The 27912-nt window shown below is 39.2% G+C and overlaps 2 protein-coding genes across 2 annotated transcripts; one reads left to right on the top strand and one right to left on the bottom strand.

The window, feature by feature from the left end:
• The first annotated feature begins 630 nt into the window (after window positions 1-630).
• ltv1 (LTV1 ribosome biogenesis factor) lies at window positions 631-14486 on the top strand. The gene is made up of 11 exons (XM_038712301.1): window positions 631-822; window positions 3437-3568; window positions 3816-4022; window positions 5242-5329; window positions 5813-5945; window positions 6612-6843; window positions 8491-8618; window positions 8716-8858; window positions 10947-10999; window positions 11545-11745; window positions 13572-14486. The coding sequence occupies exons 1-11, from the start codon at window positions 820-822 to the stop codon at window positions 13680-13682; spliced, it is 1431 nt and encodes a 476-aa protein (XP_038568229.1). The 5' UTR covers window positions 631-819; the 3' UTR covers window positions 13683-14486.
• LOC119898260 (interferon gamma receptor 1-like) lies at window positions 14467-24707 on the bottom strand. The gene is made up of 7 exons (XM_038712451.1): window positions 24465-24707; window positions 19551-19668; window positions 19171-19352; window positions 18897-19039; window positions 17789-17945; window positions 16530-16654; window positions 14467-16436 (listed from the first exon to the last, which is right to left on the bottom strand). Exons 1-7 carry the CDS (start codon window positions 24523-24525, stop codon window positions 16146-16148), a joined length of 1077 nt encoding a protein of 358 aa, XP_038568379.1. The 5' UTR covers window positions 24526-24707; the 3' UTR covers window positions 14467-16145.
• Window positions 24708-27912: the final 3205 nt, after the last annotated feature.

Raw genomic sequence — 27912 nt, 5'->3', positions numbered from 1 at the left:
TGAGGCCAGCTGCAGACGGGAAGAAGCTGTTGTTTGTGGCGAGAGGTTTTGGTCCTGATGGACTGCAGCCTCCTGCCAGAGGGGAGAGTCTGAAACAGTTTGTGTCCAGGATGGGAGGGGTCAGCTGCAATCTTTCCTGCTTGCCCCAGAGGGAGATGGGTACCAATGATCTTCTGAGCAGTTTAATCACCCACTGCAGAGCCCTTCAGTCCTGCATCGTGCACACCCCATGCCAGTTTGTGATGTTTCCAGCCAGGATGTTTTCTATTGCTCCTAATCAATTAACTATTTAAAAAAGAAACAGATTTAGCAGCGTTATGTTCAAACTGTTTCCTCTGTAAGAACCACTACGCCACAGCAGGTGGCGGTAATGCACCGATAAACTAGTTCTCCAACCGCCAGCGACAGAGGGGAGAAAGAAGTCAGTATGTGGACTACACCAACAATGTGTACTGTAGAGGGAATCCAACCGAGGTCTAGAATAACGTGATTTTCATTATTAATGCAAAAACGTGTATCAATTTAAACTCATTCACAAATCATATCTATAATCATTTTACCAAGAATCAAAATGTACCACATGTGCTCTCCGTATTAAAGCGTATTCACATCATTTGAACTCCCCCCGCGTTGTTCCGATGGTTCTTCCCAGCAATGGCCGCAGCAGCATGGTGAAGGAGAGAACCCAGCGTGGGTAAACAACAGCGACAGTTTCTGGATCTAAACGGTTTTATTATAATAACAACTCCCCTAAGTTTGAAGTTTGATGATCTTTAAACCGCAGTAGTCGAAGAAACCCATCAGAGATTCCGTTACAAAATGGTAAGCTGAACGGAATCTAACCTTGCTAACCGCTGCTAGCTAACCACCAATAAAGCACAGAAAGTAGAAAATAACATCGTTAACTTTATGTCTGATTGTATTAAAGTTACTTAATTAAATGTAGACATGGTTGTAGCTTTGATCAAACTACAATTCCCCCGTTTCTCTTTTTTTGTAGTAAGCTAACTTAGTTGATTCCTTTTTAATGTTAATAAAAAGACATTTGGGAGTAAAACTCAAGTTAATTCTTCGATTGTGTTTTCTTCAGTACCAGAGATTTAGTAAAACCTGACCTTCCTAAAGTTACTTGACATACCCGATTATTTGACAAGCATCCTGTACATGTAAGATGAAAATATAAAATGTGCTGAGATTTTGGGGACACACAGAACCCCATACAGGAATGTTAGGTTATTTCTAACAGCATGAGCCGTGGTTTAATTTCATAAATAGATCAGCTGCTATCTCACCCACAGTATGGACAGGTACAGTATAGAGCTGCACGATTGCGGTTTGCTATTTGATTATAACAGAATAATTGGTACTAGGGGTCTACTTGCTTAATTATCAACTAATGCATGAAATACTGACATTTTGAAATATGTATTTCTCAAGTTGAACAAAGTCCAACACTTTTTCACAACAATATCAAGTAAAACAGGTGGAGGCGGCTAGAAGCAGAAAATATTGGTTGGTCAGTAGCAGGAAGCATGAAGTGCTCTAAAACTTCCTGGTAGACGGCTGCGTTGACCTTGGACCTCAGAAAACAGAGTGGACCAACACCAGCAGATGACATGGCACCCCAAACCATCACTGACTGTGGAAACTTTACACTGGACTTCAAGCAACGTGGATTCTGTGCCTCTCCTCTCTTCCTCCAGACTCTGGGACCTTGATTTCCAAAGGAAATGCAAAATTTACTTTCATCAGAGAACATAACTTTGGACCACTCAGCAGCAGTCCAGTCCTTTTTGTCTTTAGTCCAGGCGAGACGCTTCTGACGCTGTGTCTTGTTCGAGAGTGGCTTGACACAAGGAATGCGACAGCTGAAACCCATGTCTTGCATACGTCTGTGTGTGGTGGTTCTTGAAGCACTGACTCCAGCTGCAGTCCACTCTTTGTGAATCTCCCCCACATTTTTGAATGGGTTTTTGTTTCACAATCCTCTCCAGGGTGCGGTTATCCTTATTGCTTGTACACTTTTTTCTACCACATCTTTTCCTTCCCTTCGCCTCTCTATTAATGTGCTTGGACACAGAGCTCTGTGAACAGCCAGCCTCTTTAGCAATGACCTTTTGTGTCTTGCCCTCCTTGTGCAAGGTGTCAGTGGTCATCTTTTGGACAGCTGTCAAGTCAGCAGTCTTCCCCATGATTGTGTAGCCTACAGAACTAGACTGAGAGACCATTTAAAGACCTTTGCAGGTGTTTTGAGTTAATTAGCTGATTAGAGGTGTCTTCAATATTGAACTTTTTCACAATATTCTAATTTTCTGAGATACTGATTTTGGGGTTTTCATTAGTTGTCAGTTATCATCAAAATTAAAAGGAATGAACACTTGAAATATATCAGTCTGTGTGGACTTTTTGAATGGAATTACTGACATAAATCAACTTTTTGATGATATTCTAATTATATGACCATATATATGAGCCGAGGATTGAACCGCCGACCTTCCGATTAACGGGCAAACCTCCTACATCACAGCTGCCCCTTTTGTAGTCTTGCACATCTGGCTGAAACAAATGTTTGTTTTTGAGTATTCATTATAGTTTAATAATAACCTATATTATAATGTGTATTTCTTTATGTAAGAGTCAATTGACAAAACAATTCTACCCCAATGTCTTATTTAGTAGGTGTTGTGGAGCTTTTGATCATATCACATGATCTTCATCAGCATATGGAGTTTACCCAGGTTTTCATGAAAATTTCAACAAAGGTTGTTTTTGCCACTCTGGCTGCTTAAAAAAAACGGAGGTGGGATTGTATTGTTAACAGCTGTGTCCAAAGTCAAGAAAATAAGTTTTTAATCTATAAAATGCCAAGTCTAAAGAGCCTAAGGTGACATCTTAAAATGTTGTCACTCCAAAACCTATTAAATTTACAGTTACAATATTTAGTTATTTTTACATCCGCCTGTGCTGCTGTGACAATTTGAATTTTACCCTGTGGTGGATCAGTAAAGGAACATCTTGACTTGTCTTTAAAGATAGAAAACATAGAAAAATAGTTTTCGTAAATTTGGTCATTATTAAACTGCATAGACTGAAAATTAGGTTAATCATTAAGTCATTCATTAGTACTCTTGTTTTTATATATATCTGTATCTTAATATTTAAGGTAAGCTGTGAGTTTGCTAACCATTTATCTTAAAGTTCATGACATATTTTTATAAAGTTTGGTGGAAAAGCTGCAGAGTACAACTGCTGGGACACTCCACTGCAGCAGTAAGTGCTTTGCTCCAGGGCACCTCACTAAGGGGTATTAAGAGAGAGAGAAATGATGCTGCTGTCTTTTGCCACCCAGATGTAACCTGGGGATCAAACCAAAGACTTTACCGTTCTATCGTCACCGGTGATTTCCACTATTCACTGCTGTGTTTGTCTCTTCCAGCCTCATCGAAAGAAGAAATCGTTCATCGAGAAGAAGAAGGCCGTGACCTTTCACCTCGTCCACAGAAGTCAGAGGGACCCGCTGGCTGCAGATGAGAAAGCCCCACAGCACGTCCTCCTGCCCGCCACCAAGGTACAGGTTCATCTTTTTGGCTTGTGACCCTTTGAAGAAAAGCAATAGAAACTTGCAACCCACGTGTCACAGGTGGCATATGTCTGTGAGCTGTGAGCAGTTCAACCAAAGAGCTTGAAGAGTTAAAGAAGCTTGACGACGTTAAAACTATTCAGCGTTTGAATAGCAACTTTAAATTGCCCAAACAAATCACAACATAACTTGGTTTGGGAAATTTTGCCTGTAATGTGCTTTTCTTATTTCTCAGGGGGAAGTAGAGAAGAGGCGCGAGGAGCAGAGGCAGTTTGGTGTTTTCTTCGACGATGACTATAACTACCTGCAGCACCTGAAGGAGCCGTCGTGCACGACTGAGCTGGTGGCAGCTGGACCCTTAAGCACTGACAGGCGACTTATTCGTATCTGCGATGAAGAGGAGGAGAATGCGGAGGAGGGGGACACGGACAAAACCATCCCTGTAAGTTGAATCAGCGGTGCATGAAAATCCGGTATACTAAAAATAGGTTTACCAAAATTGGGATGGTTTTGTAAACTTCAGTTACTTGTTGTTGTTTTTGGCCTTGTTTGTAAGCAGTGTTTCAAAATTATGTAAGTGATTTGCTGCTTGTCTTACCACGTATTAGGTAGGGATGCACCTAATGTTCAGCCATCGAAATTAATCGGCCCAAAATAGCAAAAGCACTTTCGGTGTTCGGCCTAATAAGGTAAAAGACCGAACAAATTTGACAGAGATGATATTACATGAGAAAAGTTCTACAGGGGAAACAAATGTGAAAGTAACACAGAATGGCCGAGAGGTGCACTGCATTATATTCTGTAATGATTTTGAATTGTCACCTGCCACCTGAATTTCGTGTTTCCCTTTACATAAATGAAAACATTTTCATCATAACTTGATGTAGGAAAGGCAGAACAGGAAATGTCCCCAGAATGCAGGAAATTAATTAAAATTAATTCAGATTATTTCTATAAAATACTTCTTGTGACGCCAGTATGGTGCATCGCCACAGCTCGAAAGCTAAGTGTATCGTCACATCCCTAATCTGAGCCCTTATATCCCCGCTACTTTTCAACACAAAGTGACGCCCTTGCGTGTCGGTATCTTTTTCTTGTTGCAGTAGACAAATGCACGATATCTATACAACATGTAAATTAAGAAAAAAGACCCTCTTACACTGTCTCTGTACGTTTCTCTGCTTGCGGATCCTTCTCACCTTTTTTACCCCTGACCAGTTTGCGAGCCTGAATTTTGTTTCCCTTTATATAAATAAAGACACTTCCTTCATAGATTGGTGCAAAACATGTCCCCAGAATGCAGGAAATTAAGTGTTTAATGCTTAAACTTTTCATATAATTCAGCATTGAAGATTTCTTAAAAATAGCGTTAAAATATCTCTTTGATCTCATGAGCTAAGTGTCTCGTCACACCCCTAAGTATGATTTTAAACACGGTCCCAAAAACTGAAACCTGTAAAATATTGCGATTTTTTTTCAGGATTATTTAAAGTGGTTTTCTTTATGCAACTGGTCAGATATTGGCAGATGTTATTCGTAGCTGTCACTCATTCACATAATTGCTCAACAAACAAAACAAAGTTAACAAAGGAATGTTGACATTTATCTGGAGGGGAAAACAAATCTGCTCTGAAATGATTCCTGTTGTGTTTGATAAACAGGCAGCCTCCATCAACCTGCCATCTTCAGTGTTCGCCTCAGAGTTTGAAGAGGAGGTGGGACTTCTGAACAAAGCTGCTCCTATCTCAGGTAAGCAGATCATTCAAATTACACTAAGGAGTTTTATCAGCCTCTGCTGGCGACAACTAGGAACTGCAACAATGCTGCTGATCTTTTAGATTAAGCCCGGGGGAAAAAACGCTTGAAAAAAATCTGCAGATTGTGGGATTCAAACAGAAAACAGTGTACTAACAACACCTCCTTCCACTGAAAATGTCCTTTTTATAAGACTCATAAGAGATCAGATACTTAAAAGGCTACTATATGGATACTTGTAAGGTGTGTTTGTAATGACAAAATCATGGTAAACTGTTTTAATGATTTCTCTAGAAAAATTCTGGATCTGTGCATCAACTCGATTTCATGTTCAAAATTTCTAGTTTCATGGTGGTGATTCGCTTTAATCCCTACCTGCTATTTGTTGTCCCCAGCATATGAAGCAGTTGCCCTCAGGGTCAATTGTCAGCATCTTGTTGTGTCTTCTTGCTCACTGGTATGAGTGTGTTCCCTCAGGACCACGGCTGGACATGGACCCCGACATCGTGGCTGCCCTCGACGAAGACTTTGACTTTGACGACCCCGACAACATGCTGGATGATGACTTCATCATCAAAGCAAACACTGCGAGTGGAGCAGTGGACATAGAGTAAGAAAAATAAATATTTTTAATATCTTTTTGATTCCTCAAAGCTTGTCATGATGTTTTAAACTTCTCTTTTCTCACCGCTGATGCTGCACAGAACTGTTTCGTCGTTACGTCTCTGGCTTAGCCGCCCAGAATCCTCTCACATGGCGCCACTCAGCCAATCAAATCTGTGCATCGCGACTCAATTCAGGGAGACGAGAGAAGAAATAGCGAGTCAGTGAAGTGATTTTCACATGGCATGCTCTAAAAAGAGGCACATCAACATTGAAAAGAGTTTTTAATCAACAATGGACAGACTTTTACAATCTTCACATCCGCAGAAAAGTACAGAGCATCGTTTGAGCAAACATACCTACTCAAATCTGAATGGAGCACACACAAAATAAATAAATAAGAGCAAATATGATTAATCCACCTGAAAGAGCAGTGTGTTTTTGATGGTACTAATAATCCTTCCTGTCTTTGGGGATTTCTAAATACACTGGTATACTGTAATACTTTGAGACTTCCCAACCTTAACCCTAGATCTTCAGTTCCTACCGTTATCTTTAGTAGAATCATATCTAACAGAAATAGAGAGTGGATGTGTTTGCTGACAGGCCCGATTTATCAAAATAACCACTACATTGTAATTGTAATTTCCTGTTTGTGTTTAACCTGTGACAGAGGCGATGACGACGAAGATGATGGTGATGATGACGAGTGGGAGGACACAGACGAGGAAGATGACTTCGACTCTGAGGGCGGGTTGTCGGGGGATGAGGACACGGAAGGCCGCGGTCGTGAGTTTATGTTCATGGACGAGGAGACGAAGAGTCGGTTCACAGAGTACTCGATGACGTCGTCTGTGATGAGGAGGAACGAGCAGCTCACTCTGCTGGACGACCGCTTTGAAAAGGTGAACTTTCACTCTTTTTGTTAGGTGAATACTTATATTATTATATTGGGTATAATCCCAATTTTTACAAAAAAGACAGCGGTGGAATTTTTAATATTTTTAACAAAAGCGTGTCAAGAAGCACAGAGCAGATGAACCGGGCAGGAAGTTAGACACAGAATGGCATAGAGAATCTGGTTGATTTTCAAAATAAAATACCCTTTGCAGATTCCCAATTGTATATCACCAATAAACACAGTTAAAACAGACACAAAAGAAACAATTGAACTGCGTAGCCTACTTAACAAAAATCAAGGAACTGAACAAATCAACAAAATCTGAACAAGTCAGCAAAATCAGGTTTTCCTCCAGTTTCGTTTGTTGTTGTAAAATGTACCTGCCCTTTGCCCGCTCTGATTGGTGAGTAGGACTGTAACAGGTGAAGCGTGGCACTTGTGATTGGTTAGCAAGTCTGTCACACAAGGATGACAACATGAATTTCTAACTGCATGACTGTTTAAAACGGGTCAGATGTGCTGTATAATTAACCTACATTTTAATCGCCGTCTTCACGATTAGCTAATCGCGTTCTTTCAAATCGCAATTACAATTTAAAAACGATTAATCGTTCAGCCCTAGTGGACTCTAACCAAGTAAATTTACTCAAGTAGATTACGACAAATCTGAAGTCATGTTTGTGATAATGCTTAAAAATAGGAGCAGGTATTACATTTGCTGCCACATTTCAACCTCTGTTGATGGCCTTTTTCTTTTGAAGATACTCCTTCCCTCACACCTCCACCCGTTCATAGGGGTGTGACGAGATTTCTCGTCCAGTTCAAAGCTGTTGTGAAACTCACTCGATGACATTTTCCCACACGCTGTCATGCCCATAGACTATCTGTACTATCTTTTCATTCCTCACACAGTGGAAAAACAAATGTAGAACTGACAATAGTGATAGGAATCAAGTGAACCTGCTCTCTCACACTGTTGAGTCGCAGCCAGCTTGTGATAGAGCAATATAAACATCTAAAAACTGAGGCACTACATCGCTCCTTTTGGGTCTGCGAGCTGGACTTTATCGATGGTGCTGAAGTTAAAATGTGTGGATTTCTGCCTGATTAGAAGTTCTCTGTTAGCTTTGGTTTTCAAACAGTCTGATATAATAACTAATGCACAGCAGAGTATAGGGCCGGAACACTTAAAGAGTGTACTTCCCCAAACAAAGACACAAATAAGGAAGACTAAATAATGCCTATATGTGTGCTGACTCAGCAGGATGATATTACACGAGACGCTGGTTTCAGGAGAATACATATCTGAAAGAAACACAGAACACTTGAGAGCCTTACAGCATTATATTCTGTTGGAGATTCAGTTGTTGCCTGCTGAATTCCATTTCTCTTTACATAAGTAAAAACATTTCCTCCATAAATTGCTCGAAATGTTCATATAATAAAATCTTGTCTCGTCTCAGTCTCGGTAGCTGGTGAGTGTCTCGTCACACCACTACCCGTGCATGCCATTGCTAGTATGTTTGGACCGTTGTGGGTGACGAGAGAGGGTTATGTAAAAAAGCGTCTGTGTATATGTAGTGAGTCCAGTAACTAAAATCACTTGTGTGGGTCTTTAACTTGGTCATAAACTGCGTCTGTGTTGTTTCAGTTTTACGAACAGTTCGATGACGATGAGATCGGCGCTCTGGACAACGCAGAGCTGGAAGGCTTTATCGAACCGGACAGCGCTCGCCTGGAAGAAGTTATCAAAGACTACTTCATACAGAAAGAGAAGGAGTGAGGAATTAAACTCATGTTTTGTTAGTAAAAAGAAATGTTGCTTTAGATGACCCAGCTGACTGATTTTACATCTTTGTGGTTGTTTATGGATTAGATACCTCAGGCCTGATGACTTGGGTCCCAAAGTACTTCCTGTCGTGAAGGAGGAGGAGGAGGAAGATGATGGGGAGGAAGAAGAGATGGAAACTGTGGTCATTGAGGCTCCAGAAGAGAAGTGGGACTGTGAAACCATCATCAGTGAGTTTCATTTACACCTAAATTCACTTTGCTGTAAAGTTGCATCCAGAATCCAAAATGAACACACATGAATTTATGTTTGGCAGGTCTACCTGTTCCCTTGGCCAGTGATTCAGAATGTTGATTTCAGACAGGTTGCATATTCATTAATTCAAGTCGATTTAGTTTATGTAGCCCTATATCACAAATTTACCTCAAGTGGCTTTACTATCTGTACATTATACAAATAAAAAAACTGCGTAAGGAGCCCTTTAACTGGGGAAAAATGTTAAGGAAGTTACAGACGGCAAGAATATTGATCCGCGAGGACGACTAGCCACCTCCACTGCACAACAGTGAAGCTGAAATCAAACTTTAAAACTCATCTAACTCAGGATATTCCTTTAACACGGCCTTAAACAGGAAACGGAGCCATCAGTGGCTGATGTGGTGTAATGTTTGCATGCGAATGTTTAGAAAGCAACTTGGCTGATGAGCAGTTAAAGGACCACTTTGAAAATGGCCATGCCAGTTTATCCCTTCTCCAAAATGTAGTCTACCTTTGGCGCTTTATTTAGCCCCCTTGCACCCAAGCTAGCATGATTGGTACCAATAGATGCCAAGTTAAACTACATTCAATTCATTTCAAATTAGCTTTAATGGCATGAATGTAATAACAACATTGCCAAAGCATCATATATACACAACATAAGAACAATCAGCCCCATACATTTCATTAAACAATGAAAGCGTAAAGTAATCAAAGCGTATGTGTGTTTGTGTTTAAAAAAAAAGAAAGAAAAAAAGAAAAGAAACATTAAAAAATAAAATAAATAAAACAGTAAGTGTGTGTATTTTAAAAAATAAAATAAAGAAATATAAAAAAATAAAATAAGTAAATAAAACGGTAAGCGTGTGTGTGTTTAAAAAATAAATATTAAAAAATACAAAATAAATAAAACGGTAAGCGTGTGTTTAAAAAATATTAAAAATAAAATAAAAAAACAGTAAGCGTGTGTGTGTGTGTGTGTGTGTGTGTTTAAAAAATATATTAAAAATAAATAAATAAAAAAACAGTAAGTGTGTGTGTGTGTGTGTGTGTGTGTTAAAAAATAAAAATATATTAAAATAAATAAATAAAAAAACAGTAAGTGTGTGTGTGTGTGTGTGTGTGTGTTAAAAAATAAAAATATATTAAAAATAAAATCAATAAATAAAACAGTAAGAGTGTGTGTGTGTGTGTGTGTGTGTGTGTGTGTGTGTGTGTGTGTGGATTAGGTCATCTAGTTTCATGATATCCATCATCACTGTTGTTTTATAGCTGAGGCGGCTACAGCCTCCGAAAATCAGTATTGTCAGCACCCCCAGTGGAGTTTATGTCAGAGATTACGCCACTTAATGGGTTAATATAAAGTTTATCAACTGTAACAAGAGGACTGTTGTGTTTATTGAACTGTGTGAGTCTCGCTCAACTGTGAACGTCTTCTGTAATGAAATTAATCAAGATTCTTAAATAGACTTTTATCTTTCAAACTGATTTTTTTATTTAATCAGGTCTCTGTATCGGCTGAGAGCTGTGATTGGCAACCAGAATTGGACTACAGGGCATTTACAGCTGAGAGCTTTTATTTAGCGTTTCATTTGGAGCCAAAGGTTAAAATCTTATCATCTTTATCTGTTCCACATCGGTGCAGTAAAGCTTATTTGGTCAATGTTAGATAGGAAGTATCACCACAACCAGTTGGACCCATAGGTGTTATTTTCACTCCACATAAGAAACTCTGCAGTAATGAAATTACAAATCTTTAAATGCCAGAAGTGATAAATTAATAATAATAAAATCCTATTGTGTTTTATACATTTTATACTGGGCCGTCTGACACCTCTTGATAGTTCAACAACTGCTTTTTTTAACTTTGATTTGTAATTCCTTTTGGCATAATAATTGGCATTAAAGAGTCTGTGTATTTTTTTCTGACAGTAGGTTTGATAGACGTGATGTTCGTGCTCTTTCAGGTGTTGAGACGTCTTGATTACAGTAGTTTAATGTTTTATAGTGAGACACTGCCAGTATTAATGTATCTGTATAATGTTTCTTGTCTTGTCCAGGCACATATTCCAACATATATAACAGACCCAAAGTCATTAAAGACCCACCAAAGGTATGAAAAGTCCTTCTTTTGTATTACTTCTAACTGCTGTTTGATATGATACCCGTGTAGAAACAGATACTCTGTACAAACAATCCCACACCTGAATGCTTTCCTGAAGTTCCGGTCTTGCGACTTCGTGTGAGACCGGTATGTGACCAACTGGTCGTGCACGTCACACCTACACTTGTGACTGAGACAAAGCTGCAGCTGAAACTGTGAAGGCAACAAACACTAGTCTGCAGAGTACGGACATGTTCTGTAAACTGAAAAACAAACTCTCATACATGACACTACAGGAACCTGCTTGATAGCTTAACGATAGTGTTATTTAAGACGGCCACTTAAACTTCCACTGTGAACTTTTAAAGGTTGCAGATGAGCTCAGACTTTGTTCTGGAAAGTCAAGATGTGAAACACAAAATCAAAGCAGAGTCTGAATATATTGGATTTTACGTAATACTCTTGTCCAGGCACTTTATGATCCAGCCTCTTCAGCACATTGTCTAAAATTTAGACTTGAAGCAGACCTTTTCTTTGTTTTCTTCTATCGGCAGATAAAGCCGATCCGTGTGTCCAGTAAAACGGGTATCCCTCTGGACGTCCTTCCTGCCAGAGGCCTGACCGCCAAGCAGGCCGAGCGCATGACGAGGATCAACGACTCGGACCTGCCTCGGGTCTCCACCCAGCCTCGCCACAGGGAGGAGAGCAAAGAGGAGAGGAGAACAAGGAAACAGGCCATCAAGGACGAACGCAAGGTGAGGAAGAAAGAGGGGAAAAACATTGATGTTTTGTGTCTTTGGCTTAAGGCCCTTCAAATCTTGCTTGTGAGACGTGGCCCTCCCCATGGGGGCTCCAAACAGTTCCAGTGAATGGAAGTGAAAAAATATTATCATATAGAATAACCCGTCCCAAAGTCAGAAACTACTAAATCCCTCAGAACAGACCTTTTTTATGTTTTTGGTGTAGTCTGAAGTTATATTAAGCAATATTAGGCTGTCTTGGCTCAGTTGGTAAATGTCTACGGGATGAAATAACAATCATTATCCCATAGGCACCCAGGAAGTGAGTGGAAAAAAGCAAACTAAGTAGGGGTGACTTTTTCCCAGCTTTCCCTGAGTGGAAGCCCACAGGCTCTGACTTTATAATATATACAATTAAATATTCATGACTAAGCAAAGTAAATAAAATAAAATACATCCTCAGTAGAATTGTGAGATTAAAACTCTGTAATCTGTAGGTGTGGTTTTAACAAATTTGATTGACAGTGTGTTTGTAACAGAAGCACACAATCATACAAAACCCTGATTTATTAACTGAGCCTCGCCCACTTCAGACCTGACAAAAACATGTACAGAAATGTCTCTGTCAAATAATCTGTTGTAACTTCGGCCGCAATTACCCAGTCATACTGAGTGATACATATGTAAAACACTACTTGGCAATAAAGCTCCTTCTGATTCTGAAAATACTTTATTCTTATAAAAAATTTCCTGAAAACACCAAAACCATCATGCTTAATCCACTGTTAAACAGTCCCAAACAAATGCCTATATATTTGTGAGCTGTTTTTAAAGAATCACATGTTCAGTAGAAACAGGCCGGGAGTTTAGAGTTTCCACCGCGGCAGTATGTTGGGGCTCAGCAGTGTTTATGCGTTATTATCGCATTTTTCATCAATGAAGTAATTTGGCGCCATATAGCAGAGTAAGAGTGTCACCTCACTGCACAGCGAGCCGCTAACAGCAGCTTTATGGTCGGAGCAAGCTAGCTGCTGGGTGCTAGTCAACAACATTGCCAAGAAAACTCCTTTTTGTAGTTTGACGTGTCTTTTTAAGACATAGCTAACGTTATATCGTTACCTTCAGGGCACGTCTATCAAGTCAATTTACATACCGCGACAACGCACGCGCTTGTGGAGCAGAATGGCTGTCCACAACAAACCGCTGCGCTGTAGTAACGTAATAACTAAATTTCCACAGAAAGCAACAAGAAAAATAGCTGCAGGCTTCCGACACACTACGCTCCTTAGTTAGTGAGATTCAAATGAGGCTTACTGTCCCTCAGGATCACAACGTTAGTCCAACATCGCCGAGCCTGCTAGCCACATTAGCCGCGCAATGTGCTAACACCAAGTTAGCTAAAGTTTAAAATAAACCGTAAAACAACAAAAACACAGCAACACTTACAGCTTCAGAGTTGGAAGTCAGGTCACGTACAGGCGATCCATCCTTGAGCCGTTACAGAGCTCGTTACGGTTGTGGAACTTTTGAAGCACTCATTTATTAATTGAACACGCCCTACAGTATGAACACTGCGGTTATCGCGACAGCCCTAGTCTTATCCTGTAACAAAACAATCAGATCAGTAGGACGACTGACCTGCTTTATTTTGCTCTTATCAAAGTGTGAGTTACAAAGCCCGGCCATTCTGTGTTTACCCTGCCAACACTGGATTCAAATATTTACACAATGAAGGGCTTCATCAGTATTGCAGTGACATGAAAAACGATGCCAACAAATGATTAAGATATAAAAATATTTGCACAGTACAATGTTAAATTCTGCTTGTGTGTTTTGAATAGGAAAGGAGAGTCGAGAAGAAAGCCAACAAGATGGCGTTCAAGGAGGAAAAAGTCAGACAGGAGAAGCAGATGTTGAATCTGAGAACAAACATTCAAGGCATGAAACTTTAGCTCCCCAACGCCGGCGTTCTGCCCGCACAGACTTTTCACCACGGACACGCTGCTCCTCACTTCAGTGGAGCTGACAGGATGGAAAACAAGAGGACTGACAGGCTCTGGGTTTTTTAAGACCAGAATTTCTTCAAATCATAAAGTTAATTTAACTCCACTTTAAATATAAGGAGCAAAAATCTTGATGTTGTAACAGTTTGAAATCCGGGAAAAGTAAAGGCTGAGTATCGCACCAGAATGTTTTGTATCAAAAGTTGGCTTTGAATTTCTGAATTTACTTTTTCTATTATTTTCTTCTTCTTATGCTAAAGGAAATGCTCTAACTTTAGGGAAATATGCTTATTGACTTGGCAGAGAAAAGATAGATCCCATCCTCATATTTGCACGCTAACAGCCCACTAACTTAGCGGAGCATAAAGACTGGAAACGAGGTAGTGTGGCTCTGTCCAAAGGTAAAAGAAAAATAATCCACCTACCAGCTCCTCTAAATCTCACTAATTATTATGTTTAACCAGTACGAAAACATTAAGGAAAGACAAACCGCCTTGTTACAGGGGTTATGTGCTGGACTATTTCCTTGCTATAAAAGAAACATGAAACTGTCAAGCACACACATTATTCCTGTAACATTTGAGGAGTTTGACTGCTTTTGTTAAATGGGGGAGAAAAAAAGATTTGAGCAAAGTGTTTATTTTGCCCATAAAGCTCTCTGTGCCATCTCAGCTATCATCAGGATGTCTTCACCCACACCTGCAAACGTCTCTTGTTTACAAAAGCAAATAAATATCGTTCACGTCTCTTTATTAAAAACACTTGTGAGATTTCTTGTTGAACTCGTGTCAGGATGTGCTTTCCCCACAGTTGAGCTGATAATCATCAGACAGGTATGAGCATCAACTGACACCACAAAGTCTTTGGCATGGCAACATGTTGGCATTCATTCCACATGCAAACAAGCGTTCAGCAGAAGCATTTTGATAAAATTCACATCTCATTAGAAATAGTGGTCGGTGTATTATTAAAAAAATTGGTTTTGGGTGTTTACCCCCCCCCCAAAAAAAATATATATATACTGTAAAATTTGTATTAATTGTAATCAAATTAAAAACTATATAAAAGCGAGTCTTATACAACAAAAGGTTACACAAACTTACAACTTTAAAAAGATGAGCCACCTTGGGGTAATGCAAAAAAACCCTAATCCTCTTGATGCAAATGAACAACACCCCCACATTGCCAACAGAGCCAGTTTTGCATGCCGCAGGTAAAACAACAGATGGAAACACTTGTGTGATAATTGTAGGTGTGGCACTGCAAGCAAGGTTCAAATGGATTTTTAAAACCAGTTTCTGGGAAAGTCCAGATTGTGTGAGGTGCGCTCCGTTTACTTTTATTATTTTAGTACACTTTTTTTGCTTCTAGTGGTGGGCTACTAAGTCATGTAGGTAATTTGGTTTTATTTGTCCAGGATTTGAAATATGAGTCCCAAGTTTTGCTGCCAAAAGATTCAACTTGCACATCTTTTTGCATAAACAAGTTTCCGTGTTTGCTCTGGACAATCCAGACCTTGTCATAAATACATTTCATTGGAACTACTTTCTACCACAGAAATATTCTTTGTGAAAACTGGTGAAAGTGGATTATTTCTTAGAATATTTGTAAAAAGAGGCAACAGAAATCTCATGTCCAAACCTGGGCAAATAAAACCTAAACTGTCTACATGGTTAGATACCACTTAACACAAGTGGAAACATGCTTTTGTGTGTCCCTTCAAAATGAATACACCTTCCTTCATGAATAACAGCTACTCTAAACCAGCAGTTTCAGCTGATATTAAAAAAACTTGATTTAAAAAAAAAAAAATCTTCCTATTGTGTGCTTTAATGTAGCCGTTCTTAAAAACTCTGCACTGCTACATCTGATAAAATGTTTTAAAGTGGGTAAGAATGAGGCAGATACTTCATGTTGTGGAAAGTCATATTCCAAAATGTGGCTCCAGTGGTCATGTGCATGTAACAGTCTTTTTAAAACTTCTTTGTGTTGCAGTTCTTTGATGTTGTAGCAAAGGTTCAGTCTTTTTCCTTGATTCTCCCTCAGATTTGTATTAAATGCGTAAAAACAGCTCAAAAGGCAACAATATCCTTAAACACGTTTAAAAAGGTACTTATAGGTTAGTGGTTGTTCCCTCCTGGAGCACCCTACAGGCAATACTGAACAATCAGTTTAGATGGAGAGAGGACGGGGTCACTTCAGAGAGTAAAATCTTTCATTCGATCTGCAGTCAAAAAGACGGTTTGAGGGTGATGGGGGGACAGCATCACTCCAAACTTCTCTCAGGGGTCACTTGAGCAAGGCGCTGACTCCTCTTAGTGCGCCGCTTTAAGCTTTATAGTGTGTAGTTTGCCCCGAGCTATAGTGGTACTGAATTAAAAACATTTAACGAATCCCCAATCAGCTGTTGCATTAACACCCGGTGTAACCTGTGACCATCTCTGCATCACCCATGTCCACCTGCAGATTCTGTGGGCGGTCATATGATGACATTGACTCTTCCCCCTTCTCCTCCTCCTCATCAACCGAAGTGCACTCTGTTTTCACAGAGCCATCTGAAGAGTAGTCCTCATTTGTCTTCTGTCCCTCCGATGTCAAACGCTCAGCTTCCTCCTCTGTGCCGGGCTCGTTGACAGTCAGTCTGATCAGAACAGTACTGATGTGTGGGGGGGTCACAGTATAATACTGTTTCCCCCGGTTTGGCTGCAGAAGACAAGGATAGACAAAGGGTTTAGAAACAATTAGAGCAACACAACCACCAATAACTGGTTTGTGTTTTCCAATTTGACACCTTACCAGATTCTCAAGTTGAATGGGAGTTTTCCTCTTCCGGGGCCTTGTCTTATAGATCATGATTGATACCACAGTCAGTACGACAACTAACACGAACAGCAGTATAATTCCCACTGTCACATAGACCCCTGCAATAAAAAAATATTTTAGTTTCACAGTTTGCAAATGTGCTAAAGCAAAGAGCACTTGTATTTTACTCAGATTTACAATTTACATTTCAGACAATGTCAACAAAAAGTTGTATTAGATTGTACAGGTGTACCTAATATAGAGGCCACCAAGTGTGTTGCTGAACAAATAGTGGTTTTTGTTACAGCAAGCAAAATCTGTTTCAATAAACATTAATTAAACCTGCATCAATTTATATTTTAGGTCATTTGGGGGCCGCACAACACGCTGTTATAACAAAACAGACTTATAACCTTATAAAGCTGATTTGGCAAATCTCTTACACACCCTGCAGTCAGATTTTTGCCACACTGGTAAATGTACATCCACTATTCACTCCCCTTTTAGCTCTGGTATGGTCTCCACCAACTCTTGAGAAAAATCTCTGGCGCTAAATACTCAATTTTCTTCACCAGCTAGCCGCTAACTATGTCTGACTGCTGTTTGGTGCTGAGCAGAAAGTTTAAGCAGCTTGATGAAAATGGCTTCTTTCAGCTCATAGTTTGGGTTTTACAGCACATTGACGGTCTGGCTCGGTCAGTGTTTTCAGCAGCAGCCAGTTGTTTTCAACAAACGCTCTGAAAACGTCACCGTGCACGACAGCAGCAAACAGGCAGACAGTTATGTTAGCTATGACAAATTTACATGCATCAGTCTGTCAGCTTGGACCTCAACATCTATAGAGGTAAAATAAATTGATGCACATTATTGTAGTAGTAATATTAACCCAGAAACATCAACTAGTGAAACACTGACAGGAAAATTTTACTGCACAGTGAGTACTTCTGCTTTGACACTTTAAGTACATTCTTCTGATAATTCTTACATATGTTAACTTTACTTTTAAATGCAGGACTTTTACTTGCATGTACTATCCCAGTGTGGTATTAGTATTTTACTTAAGTACAGGATCAGAATTTTTTTTTTTTTACTGTGTCCAGATTATTTGTATGTTGAGAAAACATGCTTGTTTCTTCTTTGTTTTATGTCACCAAACCTTCTGTTTAACCCGTGTAAACCAGAAACATGAAAGACACATTTCTGATGCCGTATACTGAAAGTCTTTGAAGAAACCTTCACCACTTCAGACTTACAAGGTGGGATACTGGGACAGATGTTGTGTGTCTCACTAAACGATACCAATTGATTGTCGACAATCAACGATCCTGTCAGATTGACGCACTGCTCTGCACCCTCAGGAAATTCAATCTCGCGTTCGCAGATCTCTTGGCTCCGTAGGCATTCACCTTCCTGAAAGTCACAGAACACCGGTAATTACGATCAACACTGCTTTTTATCTTATTAGCATATTATTACCATAACAAACAAAGCATTTGACTGCCCTTTGTTTTGGGGTGGGGGCAGAAATCACTGACCTTTTAACAACTCCCTAGTTCTTATTAAACTAAAACTGGTTCCATTTCAGAACTGGTTCTCGATATCCAACCAAAGCGGAGCCATAATAAACAAAGCAACAAACATTTTTGTTTCTTGGAGATATATTGAAATTTCCAACGTCCGGACCTGCAGAACAAGTTCTCACAGACTAACAGGGTGCCGGACCCCGAGGAGATAAACTGCGCTACAAGATGGGAACTAAGACCTCAGTCGATTCCACGGATATGAATTCAAGCTCTGTAATTCATCTCATTTCCTGACGTTTCTTGAACGTAATGAGATTTGAAATGTCTGCAGGTTAAGAGACATATATTAACAATTATTTTCATTACTGATTAATCTGCCGCTCATTTTCACAATTTATTATCGTTTAGTCTTTAAAAAGTAAAAAAAAAAAATTCCCCAGAGCCTAAAGTTAATTAACAGTTCAAAAGCCAAAGACTCTTCATTAATTATCATGAACAACAAAGAAAAGGAGCATTTAAGAATTAAGAGAATACATTTAAGAATCTGGAATCTACAGATTTTTGACAAACTGTTTAGGAAATGACTGAAACGATTAAATCGATCATCAAAATAGCTTATGAACTTTATATAGCCTGCATGGGTAGACCAGCTGTTCTGCTTGCATCATCATTATTAATTATTAATAATATAATAACGTTCACCTCAAGCTGACTCACTGAAAGTCAAAAGAAAGGGGCTACTTCTTCTGAATTTGGCTCAACTTTTGACTGATGTTCCAGAGTTGTAAACGCCTTTTTCATACTATTTCAAATGTCTTTAAGCTTTATTTGTACTTACACCACCTGGAGAGACTGTGAATTTAAAGGAGGCAGAATTGTCAGCCTGCTTCAGTTCACTGTAGTAGTGCAGGGGATTTCTGAACGTCACTTTGGCCCCCGAATCCTCCACTTTCAGATCCACAGGAGGGAAATTTAATTTGCCTGTGGAGAGAAATTCAAATTTTAGCTCGGTAAAAGAAACTTAGCAATGTAAATCTGACCCACACTCTAGTTGGTAACATTTACTTATTTACAGGGAAATAAACACATTTTAAAATCTATATATTACTTACATATTATATCAGCTGTCTTGTGCGCTGAGAAGCTGAATGTTTTAGACGGTGCTGGATCAGACCGGTGGCCTCCCTGTATGGCTGTTACACTGACATAATTAAAGCCCATGTAGCGCTCATTAGATGCCCAGACGAAGTGGCTCAGATCATACTGATGGTCTGTGGTGGTTTCTTCCTCATTTCTTAAATATGAGCAACAAAACAGTGGATTTACTAAACCAGCAGTCAAAGACAGTATTCAGAAAATAATATCAGCATAAATACACAATTTCTGCTGCTGCAGAGCAAACATTAAATTACATTTAGCTCTTAATAAAACTAATTCAAGCACTACTGAAGTTATATTTTCTTATTTCATGTTTAAGGCAGTTGAGTCTTACACAGTAGAACCTTTGACTTGTACCCTGAAGGTGGTTTGTGGTTGCAGTTTGCTGTATTCCCAGCTGACTGTGACTTTGAGATTTTGGCAGCTCACCACCACATTTTTTGGAGACGGAACTGCAAGAAAAGAGGAGAGACCCATAAATAGATGTGTCACCGTACACCCTCATTCATCATCACAAACTATACGGACACCAAGCCATTTGTTCAAGTATTTTTGGGCATTTTAACACAAACAGTAAATAGATGACAGAAAAGGGGTAAAAGGGAGCTGGAAAACATCCCGCAGACTTGAACTGGAGACGATGTGGTTCATGGTCAACACCCCAGACCACGAGGGAAATCTTAACCAGCAGATTGCCATAATATACTAAGTCATACAATCATGCTGCCCGTGTCGCCCTTTCTCCTTTGATTCCAAACAAAGATTACACCCACACATATCTACTCCCTCAAGCAGAATGGGAAAACTGCATCCAGCTAATAACTATAACCTGTTATCTGTGTAGGGTCGTGGGGGCTGGAGTCAATCCCAGCTAACATTGGGCGAGATGCGGGGTTCACCCTGTACAGGTTGACAGTTCATCACAGGGCTGACACACAGAGACAAACAAGTATTCACAATCACCAATTAACCTATCAACCTGCACGCCTTTTTTAAAACTTTTTTTTAACAGGAAGGTCCAATTTAGACACAATCTGTACAACGGAGTCCTGTATAGCACAAGTAAAAATGACTGGATGGCAGAAAGGACTGTGGGAGGAAGCAGAAGTTAAAACTCAGAGAAATCACCTGCAGAAGCAAGAGGCAGTGACGTATGTGTTGTTTCCACACTGAACCAAACTACAGGTGCGAGACAACTTAATTCACACAAGTTGCAAGTTAACTAAGAATACATTCAACATTCACACAGTTTTTGGACCGTATCCCAATCCAGAAACCCCACTATGAGGACTTGTGAAAGCTGTTAGTTGTTGGTCAGTAAATAGCCTCAGAGTGTAATCCAACTGCTTATTAAACCACATGTTGTTTTGATTTCTACAAGAAAAATAAAATAAACAGAAAAGTAAAATTTTAAAGTTGTTGAAAGTTGTAGGTTAAGGTAGCAGGTGCCTAAACTAAACACACTCTACTGAATGCACAGAGAAAAAAAAGATTTTTATCTGACTCCTGGCCCGACAGCAAACAAATTTAAGTGCTACCCCCGCCCTTCATGAAGTTATCTCGATGACCACAGTATTTACCAAATAACATCAACATTTGCCCGTGCAGAAAGATAGATGAGGGCAAACCACACAACACCTACACTGCTATCAACTATGCACAAACAAAAAAAAACACAATTATCTACATATTGGCCCTGGCGAGGTGTGTGGCGCTGCAGTACATACTTTCTACCAAACAATTCCTGTAACACGCCATTACCTTTTCACCTTGTGTCTCCGTCACCACAGCCTCAATAAGGTAGGCAGGTGTACAAATACAGGTATCCCTTGTGGTTGCCCTTCTGCATTCTACCAGCCCTCATTGTTTTGCACTGCCCCGCCTAGTTTTTAGACATCCCTTCAAAGTCTGTTATTATATTTAATCATCTTAGGCATGCTTTTGCGCAAGGGAGTCACTTTGAGTTGAAAAGCGGTGGGGACATAAGGGCTCAGATTAGGTGTGCAACGATACACTTAGCTCATGAGACGAGACAATAAATGATACTGGTTTCGCAAGAATGTGTTGTAGTTAATGTCCTCCCTACTGAGTCAGCACACATGCAGGCATGATTTACTCTCCCGTAAACATGCAAAAACAAGTGTAGTTTTAGGTAACGCCAGCCGCGGCTAGCTCCATTTTAAATGACTCAATTTGACAATATGTCAGGTCATTACAGTGCTTAACATGAAATTGTTCAATTGTTTTAATTGTAGGTTTTTTAAAGGTGAGATCCCAATAAAGAGAAGTAAATCCCTATTTGAAATATGAAGTCATACAGTCTTTTGTGGTTTTCAACCATAGAGTCTCAGACTCTGCAGGATCGGTCTCTATCCAAACATCTCAGTTCATTTATTTAAAAGGTATTTATTTATAAAACTATGACACTTTTATTGTGATGCAAATGTACTAGTTGTTTTAGGTGACGAACTACAAAAAAACCTCAAAACTAAATTTAGTTTTAAAAGCAGTGAGAAACGATATTGCACAGATATCCCAGTTTGGCCTGTGCTGACTACATGGCTAAAAGTATGTGGACAGGTGAGCCCTGGATAGTTGAACATGTAATTTCAAAAAACATAGGCATCATTGAGCCACTACAACAGCCTTCACTCTTGTCGCTACAGGGATTTACCTCCATGCATCAGTGTATGGCATCTAAGGGCCTTTTTTTGTTTTACAAAGCCGGGGAGGAGGGTAATATTTTGAGAAAGAACTCTGAATGTCCAAGACTAAGGATGTGAATTTTCAAGAAAAAAAACTCAAAATTTTACAAGAAAAAACTTGGAAAATCCCATTTCTCAGATGTGCTTGTGTTATTTAAAGCTCTGTCCTCATATTAAAAGCATGGTTGCAGATACTACTTTCACCAACCAGCATTATGAGACACTTCCTTCTGTCCAAAGACCAAAAGCATAAATAATTTGGGGGAAAACTGCAGACATTTGTAAATCAGCAGGATGTGAAACCTGCTCTCTAGACATTTGTGACAAAGCAGCTTATAGCACTGCCAGAGCGAGACTGAAAGCTGGCACCAAGGAGGCAACGCGGAGACATCAGCAGGGACTGGAGAGAGTCCCCAAAAACACCAAAGATATGTGGCAGTGACCCCATCGTGAGGCCACATAACCAGATGAGCTTAAATCCCTTTTCTTCTCACTTTGATCGCCTCAACAAAGACTCAGCTGTAAAGCCTCCTCCACCTCATGTCCCAACCTTCCTCAAGACAGCCACGCTTTGAGAAACTGGTTCTTCAGCACAGAACATCCCATCCAGTCCAGACCCTCAGGCTCTCTGAATATTACCCCCTCCCCCTGACTCGGTAAATGCTGCATTCATTACATATGGGATCTATACTGACAGATGGTGGAGATGGGAAAAGTTCCCATGTTTATGTGTTAATGTTCAAGACAGCTGTATGATTGCAGAGTTGGTCATGTGAAGGTTAAAGACATTGTGCATGTGGTGGTCAATATGACGCTACATCTATTAACTTCTGGTTTTAATTAAACCACAGACTTTGGCTAATGTGAAGGCACTTGCAAATTATTTAGCAGGTCAGATATCTCAGAGGTTTTAGTTGTAATAACAACTTGGATGTTGACGTGAACCTTCTTGTGAACATAGGTTTAGTTCAGTTGGTGAATACTGTAACTCTAGTTACGTTTCCAGGGAGGTGATGAAAGGACAGCATTATAAGTGGGCGATATGTGGTGTCGCAGACCCCCTCCTCTGTTAAGAGACAGCTTTTCAACCCGGGTGTAAATGGCTTCCAAATCCAGTTGCCCTTGATTTTAACCTTCCTTGGATAACTATGACCTGGATGACTGAGAACCTTCACAGATTGTAACTCTTGGCATTCCAGTTCTTCCAAAAATGTGTCAAAAGGCCAGCCAAGTTCTGTCACACCAACCAAACTGGGAAAACCGTTTCGTCATGTTGAAATAGAAAAGTAAAAACTGTTTACACAAAGTCGGGAAAACTTTGTCATTCTATGCTGTGAATCAAGATTTCCATTCAAAACCAGGGAAATCAGCTCTATACCCAAACTGTGTGTTACTGTATATTTAATCTCTACGCAGCTCATTAAAAGGATTTGGAAAGTTTGGAGTCAGTGGATAAGTCACACAGAAACGTGAAAGGACTAGTTAGTCATGTTCCTGAGAAAAATAACAATGAAAGCACTTGACGGAGAAATGGGAAATGACGTGTCAATTACCTCAGGAGAAGAGCTGGAACAGAAACTATTGCAATATAAATTTTTTTTGTGTGTAGTAGTGTAGTAACATCTACACAGCCCACAGAAACCACAATACAATCACATGTACGCAGAAAGAGGCACACATATTCCAGAAACTCTCCACATGATTATGAAATGATGATTTGAAGAGGAAACTGGTGTCATGATTTAACTACCAGCCCTTAAGATGCTGGCTACTTATTAAGCTGATTATAAAAATGGCAATAAACTCCCTGCATGGTAAAAGCAATCGCACCAATAACTACAAGGTGAAGCTGAACCTTGAACACATTTATTACTCTCCAGAAATATTTTTATGCGCACCACAGTGTAACTCAAAGTTCACCAAAAAGTCTGAGAAAAAAAAGTTCGAAACAGCAATTGTAAACACCTTATTTGTTTCCTGTAATGTGGAACACAATTTGCAAATTCATTTTTATAATTTAAAAACAGGTTGTGTTCAAGTAAATAGTGAGTTTGTTGTGAATTAATGTGCGTTTCTTATATTCTTATACTGTAGTGCAAATCAATGAGTCAACCTGTTAAAGGATTGAATAAAATAAACCCTGACTAAATGTTTCAGCCAGAATCAGGTGAGTGACAATTTTATTCTTCTAACTACAACCTCAATACCAGACCTGAAAACAAGACATTTTGACTCTTTGTAACTAATGAGGTACACATATTTGTTTACACATTTTTCTTGTATTTAAATGTTACTTCATTTTTTCGTAATATTTCAGTGTAACAGACTGTATCACAAGTTACCAGAGGTCAAAATCTAGTCTGTCTTGTTTTGTCAACGGCAAAACATCAAGTGAATTTTACTTCCTTTATATCCACAATTCTTTTTTTTTATAGCAGTATTGTAGTTTCATATACACAAAACATCTAATAAATTACTTTAAAGATAATAATGCAGCACTAAGACCAATATGTGCTGTATTATAAGTGAGTGTATGTACTTACCTGACACAGCAGAAGCTCCACTGATCAGAAGTAAGACAGTGAACGCACCATCCAGCAGCATGTTTCAGGCTTTCAGTGTTAATAAAGTCAGCCTAACTTCTCACCACTTAGGAGCCGAAATAAAACGAGCCTTCATTAAAACAGACTTTTGGCAAGTACACCAGGAGTTTCCCAGTGAGATCCCCTCGGTTTCCACAGAAAACTGCCCGTGAGTCACACACCGCTTGGAGGGCAGGAGATGAATCAGTCCAATCACCCTACTCAATCAGCTAAACACCTTGATGACGTCACAGGATACAATAAAGACCGTGTTGTATTGTATTCAAAATAAAACGAATAAAATAACCCCTTTCAGATCGAAACCTCATTTGGGGGGGGGGGGGGGGGGGGGGGCTAGGAACAAGAAAAACCTATAGGCTATCTAGTTTAAAAAATAGATAAAAAATAAAAGGAATAGGAATATGAATACAAGCCCATAAATAATGCATAATAGACATACTATTTAAGCACTAGTAAATGATAGATAATGGATTAATAAATATATTGGACAGACATGTTATCACTCCTAGTAAGGCCTAAATTCATAGATCCATTAGGGTGTTTTAACATGCGTGTTTTTTTTTCTACTGCACTAAAACCATTTATTCCCAAGTATTCAATTATTTCAGGACTCACAATTGAACAAAATATTTTATTGCGAAGGATTTCCGGTTTGCTTTTGCATTATTAAATCAGCCCGTAAGGAAAGCTGGTTTCTGCCGCCACCTACGGTTCACACCCTGACATTACACTGTCACATAAAATATTGAAGACATGCCTCCACCCTTCTGTAATCCGTTTCATTCAAGTTGATTATATTTTAATGTTTCTTCTATCTTTAGCTTTTATTTTACATTCTTTAAATGTTGTTTATATGTAATTTTATTTTACCTTCTGTTTCCTTATGCCATCGTAGTGTCTTCTTGTCTTATGTAAAACACTTGTTAAAAGGTGTCTTTCTTTACCTATTATCCCCACATTATACGGCAGAAGACATTGCAGATAACAGAATAAGATTGGGCTAGTGTCAAATGTACCACACTATTTGTATTTTATGTATTTAACTACATGTTGTACAGCCTTACTTTGCTTCAGCTTGACCAGGTTGCCGTTGTAAATGAGAATTTGTTCTCAATCGGCTTACCTGGTTAAATAAAGGCTAAATAAAATAAAACACATGACCTTTGACATTCCCTCCACATCTCTATTTTTTCACAAATTGAAATAGAAGTTGAGAGAAGAAAAATATTAATTTCAGTGTGGTTATCGCACACTTGCGGGAAAAGTACAAACTGCTCTTAGAAGAAGCAAAAATGCTTGTAAAATGCAGTGTAATTTGAAAAATGTCCCCTGACTAAGATATTCGTCATGCATTTCTGTCATCCCAGCTTATTTTCGAGAACAATCCCGTTTCATGTGATGTGTCTGTTGTCCAGATGTTGTAATTTTAGCCCGAGTTGCTGTGACAAAGCATGTTTATCGCACCGTGCCAACAGCATCCAACTTCAGCAGAGTGAAAAGCAAAGCCTCTTATGGGATTACAGCTGCAGTCTTTTACTTAGTCAGATACAGAGAAGAGAGGAGCGACGACCTATCACACAAACAATACTCTCCCAGGAAAATCATCAAAACAGCTCTGGGACGTATTCCAAATTATTAAGAAGTTGTCTGCAGGACATTATATGTACACTTATATTAATCTCTCCATATGTACTTCAATTCATAAATCAGTTCCCAGCCTTGGCTTGTAACCCTTTTTATAAAAGCCTTTCCGTCACAATTGTCTAGTTGTGTCTCTATGTCACATTTTAGATGATTTATTAAAAGACTCTTCCCCTCTGAACTTCCCAGATGGTTACATTTAAATAGCTATTCAAGACACAAAGAGGTAAAACATTTCCCCCAAAAAGCAAAGATTAGAAAACGCCAGAAAATATTTATCTGGTGAACCTTTTCAGTGTTCGGCCCCTGGGATGGGAACCACTGGACTAATTTAGCCAACTGTTAAAACTAGCTTCAGCTACATCAGTAAAATGCTGCTCTAACATTGCTAAAATGTATAAATGCATATAATACATCAGTCACAGGGTACATACTGCTGCAGAAATAGTACTTTTGATACTTTAAGCACATTTTGTTGATAATACTTCTGTGCTTTTACTGAAGTGACGTTTGAAATGCAGGACTTCCACTTCTAATGAGTGTTTTTTCACTGAATTACTAGTACTTTTACTTATGTAAAGAATATGAATCCTTCTTGAAGTGTAGGTTGGTAACAAGTGGTAGACATACAGAATTAAAGAAAATGCAGTGTCGGGCAGGGCAATGGGATTACTCAGGGTACCATCAGTGGTGTCATGACAGATCTGACTTTACCCATGATCCTCCTTTCCACATCTGTATGCTCGGACCCGGTCCTCGTATTTCTGCCCACTCAGCTCGCCACGTGAGGAGTAATTACAGTTGCCGTCTGCACGCCTGGGCCAGTAATCCTGCCGGCACAAATCCCACTTGCGGTCCCCGAGCAGCGAGCATCCCGCTGGGTCGATCCCAGGCAGATGTTGAACCTGGATTGCAGATATGTCTGTGATCAGCAGTGGACAAGGAGCAACATCTGGACTTCCACAGCAGAGCAGATGATGTATTGTATGCTATTTGTTTAATTAAGCAGAAAGATGACAATGACCAGAGGTTTGCAGGATAACAAAGTAAATTTACTCCAGTAAGTGTCACAGGCACATCAGAGTACTTTAGGATACTTCTACTACAGTAATTACAAACAAATAAATGCCGGTCCCACATAAATTCTGAGGGTGAAACAATGAAAAGAAACTATGTTACTTATTGGTCGTAAGTACATTTACTCAAGTACAGTACTTTGAGGTACTTGTACTTTACTGGAGTTTTTTCTTTTCATGCCATTTTTAGATTCTTTTGTTTATTACATTTAGTATTATTAATCTGAACGTTATAAGATCAATTAGTATAAAGTATTATAAAGTAGCAGAAAATGGCGAAAAATAGTAACGTGCAAATAATAAATAGTTAGTTGCTTTCTACTTCTGGGTAATTATGTTAATAACAGGCTTGTGGAAATCGCAATAAACATAATACAAACACAGATAGGTAGACGTCTAATACACATGACACATTCCATCAATATCAGCAGCACAAAAAATAGATTTGTGTATATGAGCCAAATTAGTTTAGAGAGTAAACAGAGTAGAGAAACATACAACCCTAAAATAACTAGTTTTATAAATCTTAAAAGAATTAAAGAGAGCTGCATCACTACAGCGCATGTAAAACTGTGCTGACCATGGTTGTTCTTGTTTTCTTTTTGAATACTCAGACAGAAAACTGTTTAGTGATAATCCATCTGCCCAGTTATTCCATCTGTGGAAAGCAG

The sequence above is a fragment of the Micropterus salmoides genome, unplaced genomic scaffold, assembly GCF_014851395.1.
Source record: "Micropterus salmoides isolate LMB-PRFRI ecotype aquatic unplaced genomic scaffold, ASM1485139v1 Ms_hic_scaffold_1, whole genome shotgun sequence".
Lineage (NCBI taxonomy): Eukaryota > Metazoa > Chordata > Actinopteri > Centrarchiformes > Centrarchidae > Micropterus > Micropterus salmoides.
Note: the sequence above shows the minus strand (reverse complement) of the source record. Positions and strands in the feature narration are given on the sequence as shown.

Bases quoted from the DNA above. Each gene is read 5' to 3' on its own strand.
- ltv1 (XM_038712301.1), top strand. The intron at 3,569-3,815 runs GTACAGGTTCAT...CTTATTTCTCAG, and splicing joins TCCTCCTGCCCGCCACCAAG to GGGGAAGTAGAGAAGAGGCG. The intron at 11,746-13,571 runs GTGAGGAAGAAA...TGTTTTGAATAG, and splicing joins CCATCAAGGACGAACGCAAG to GAAAGGAGAGTCGAGAAGAA.
- LOC119898260 (XM_038712451.1), bottom strand. From the start codon at position 24,525: ATGCTGCTGGATGGTGCGTTCACTGTCTTACTTCTGATCAGTGGAGCT. The intron at 19,669-24,464 runs GTAAGTACATAC...CTTTTCTTGCAG, and splicing joins TGGAGCTTCTGCTGTGTCAG to TTCCGTCTCCAAAAAATGTG. The intron at 19,353-19,550 runs GTAAGACTCAAC...CTCATATTTAAG, and splicing joins CAAGTCAAAGGTTCTACTGT to AAATGAGGAAGAAACCACCA.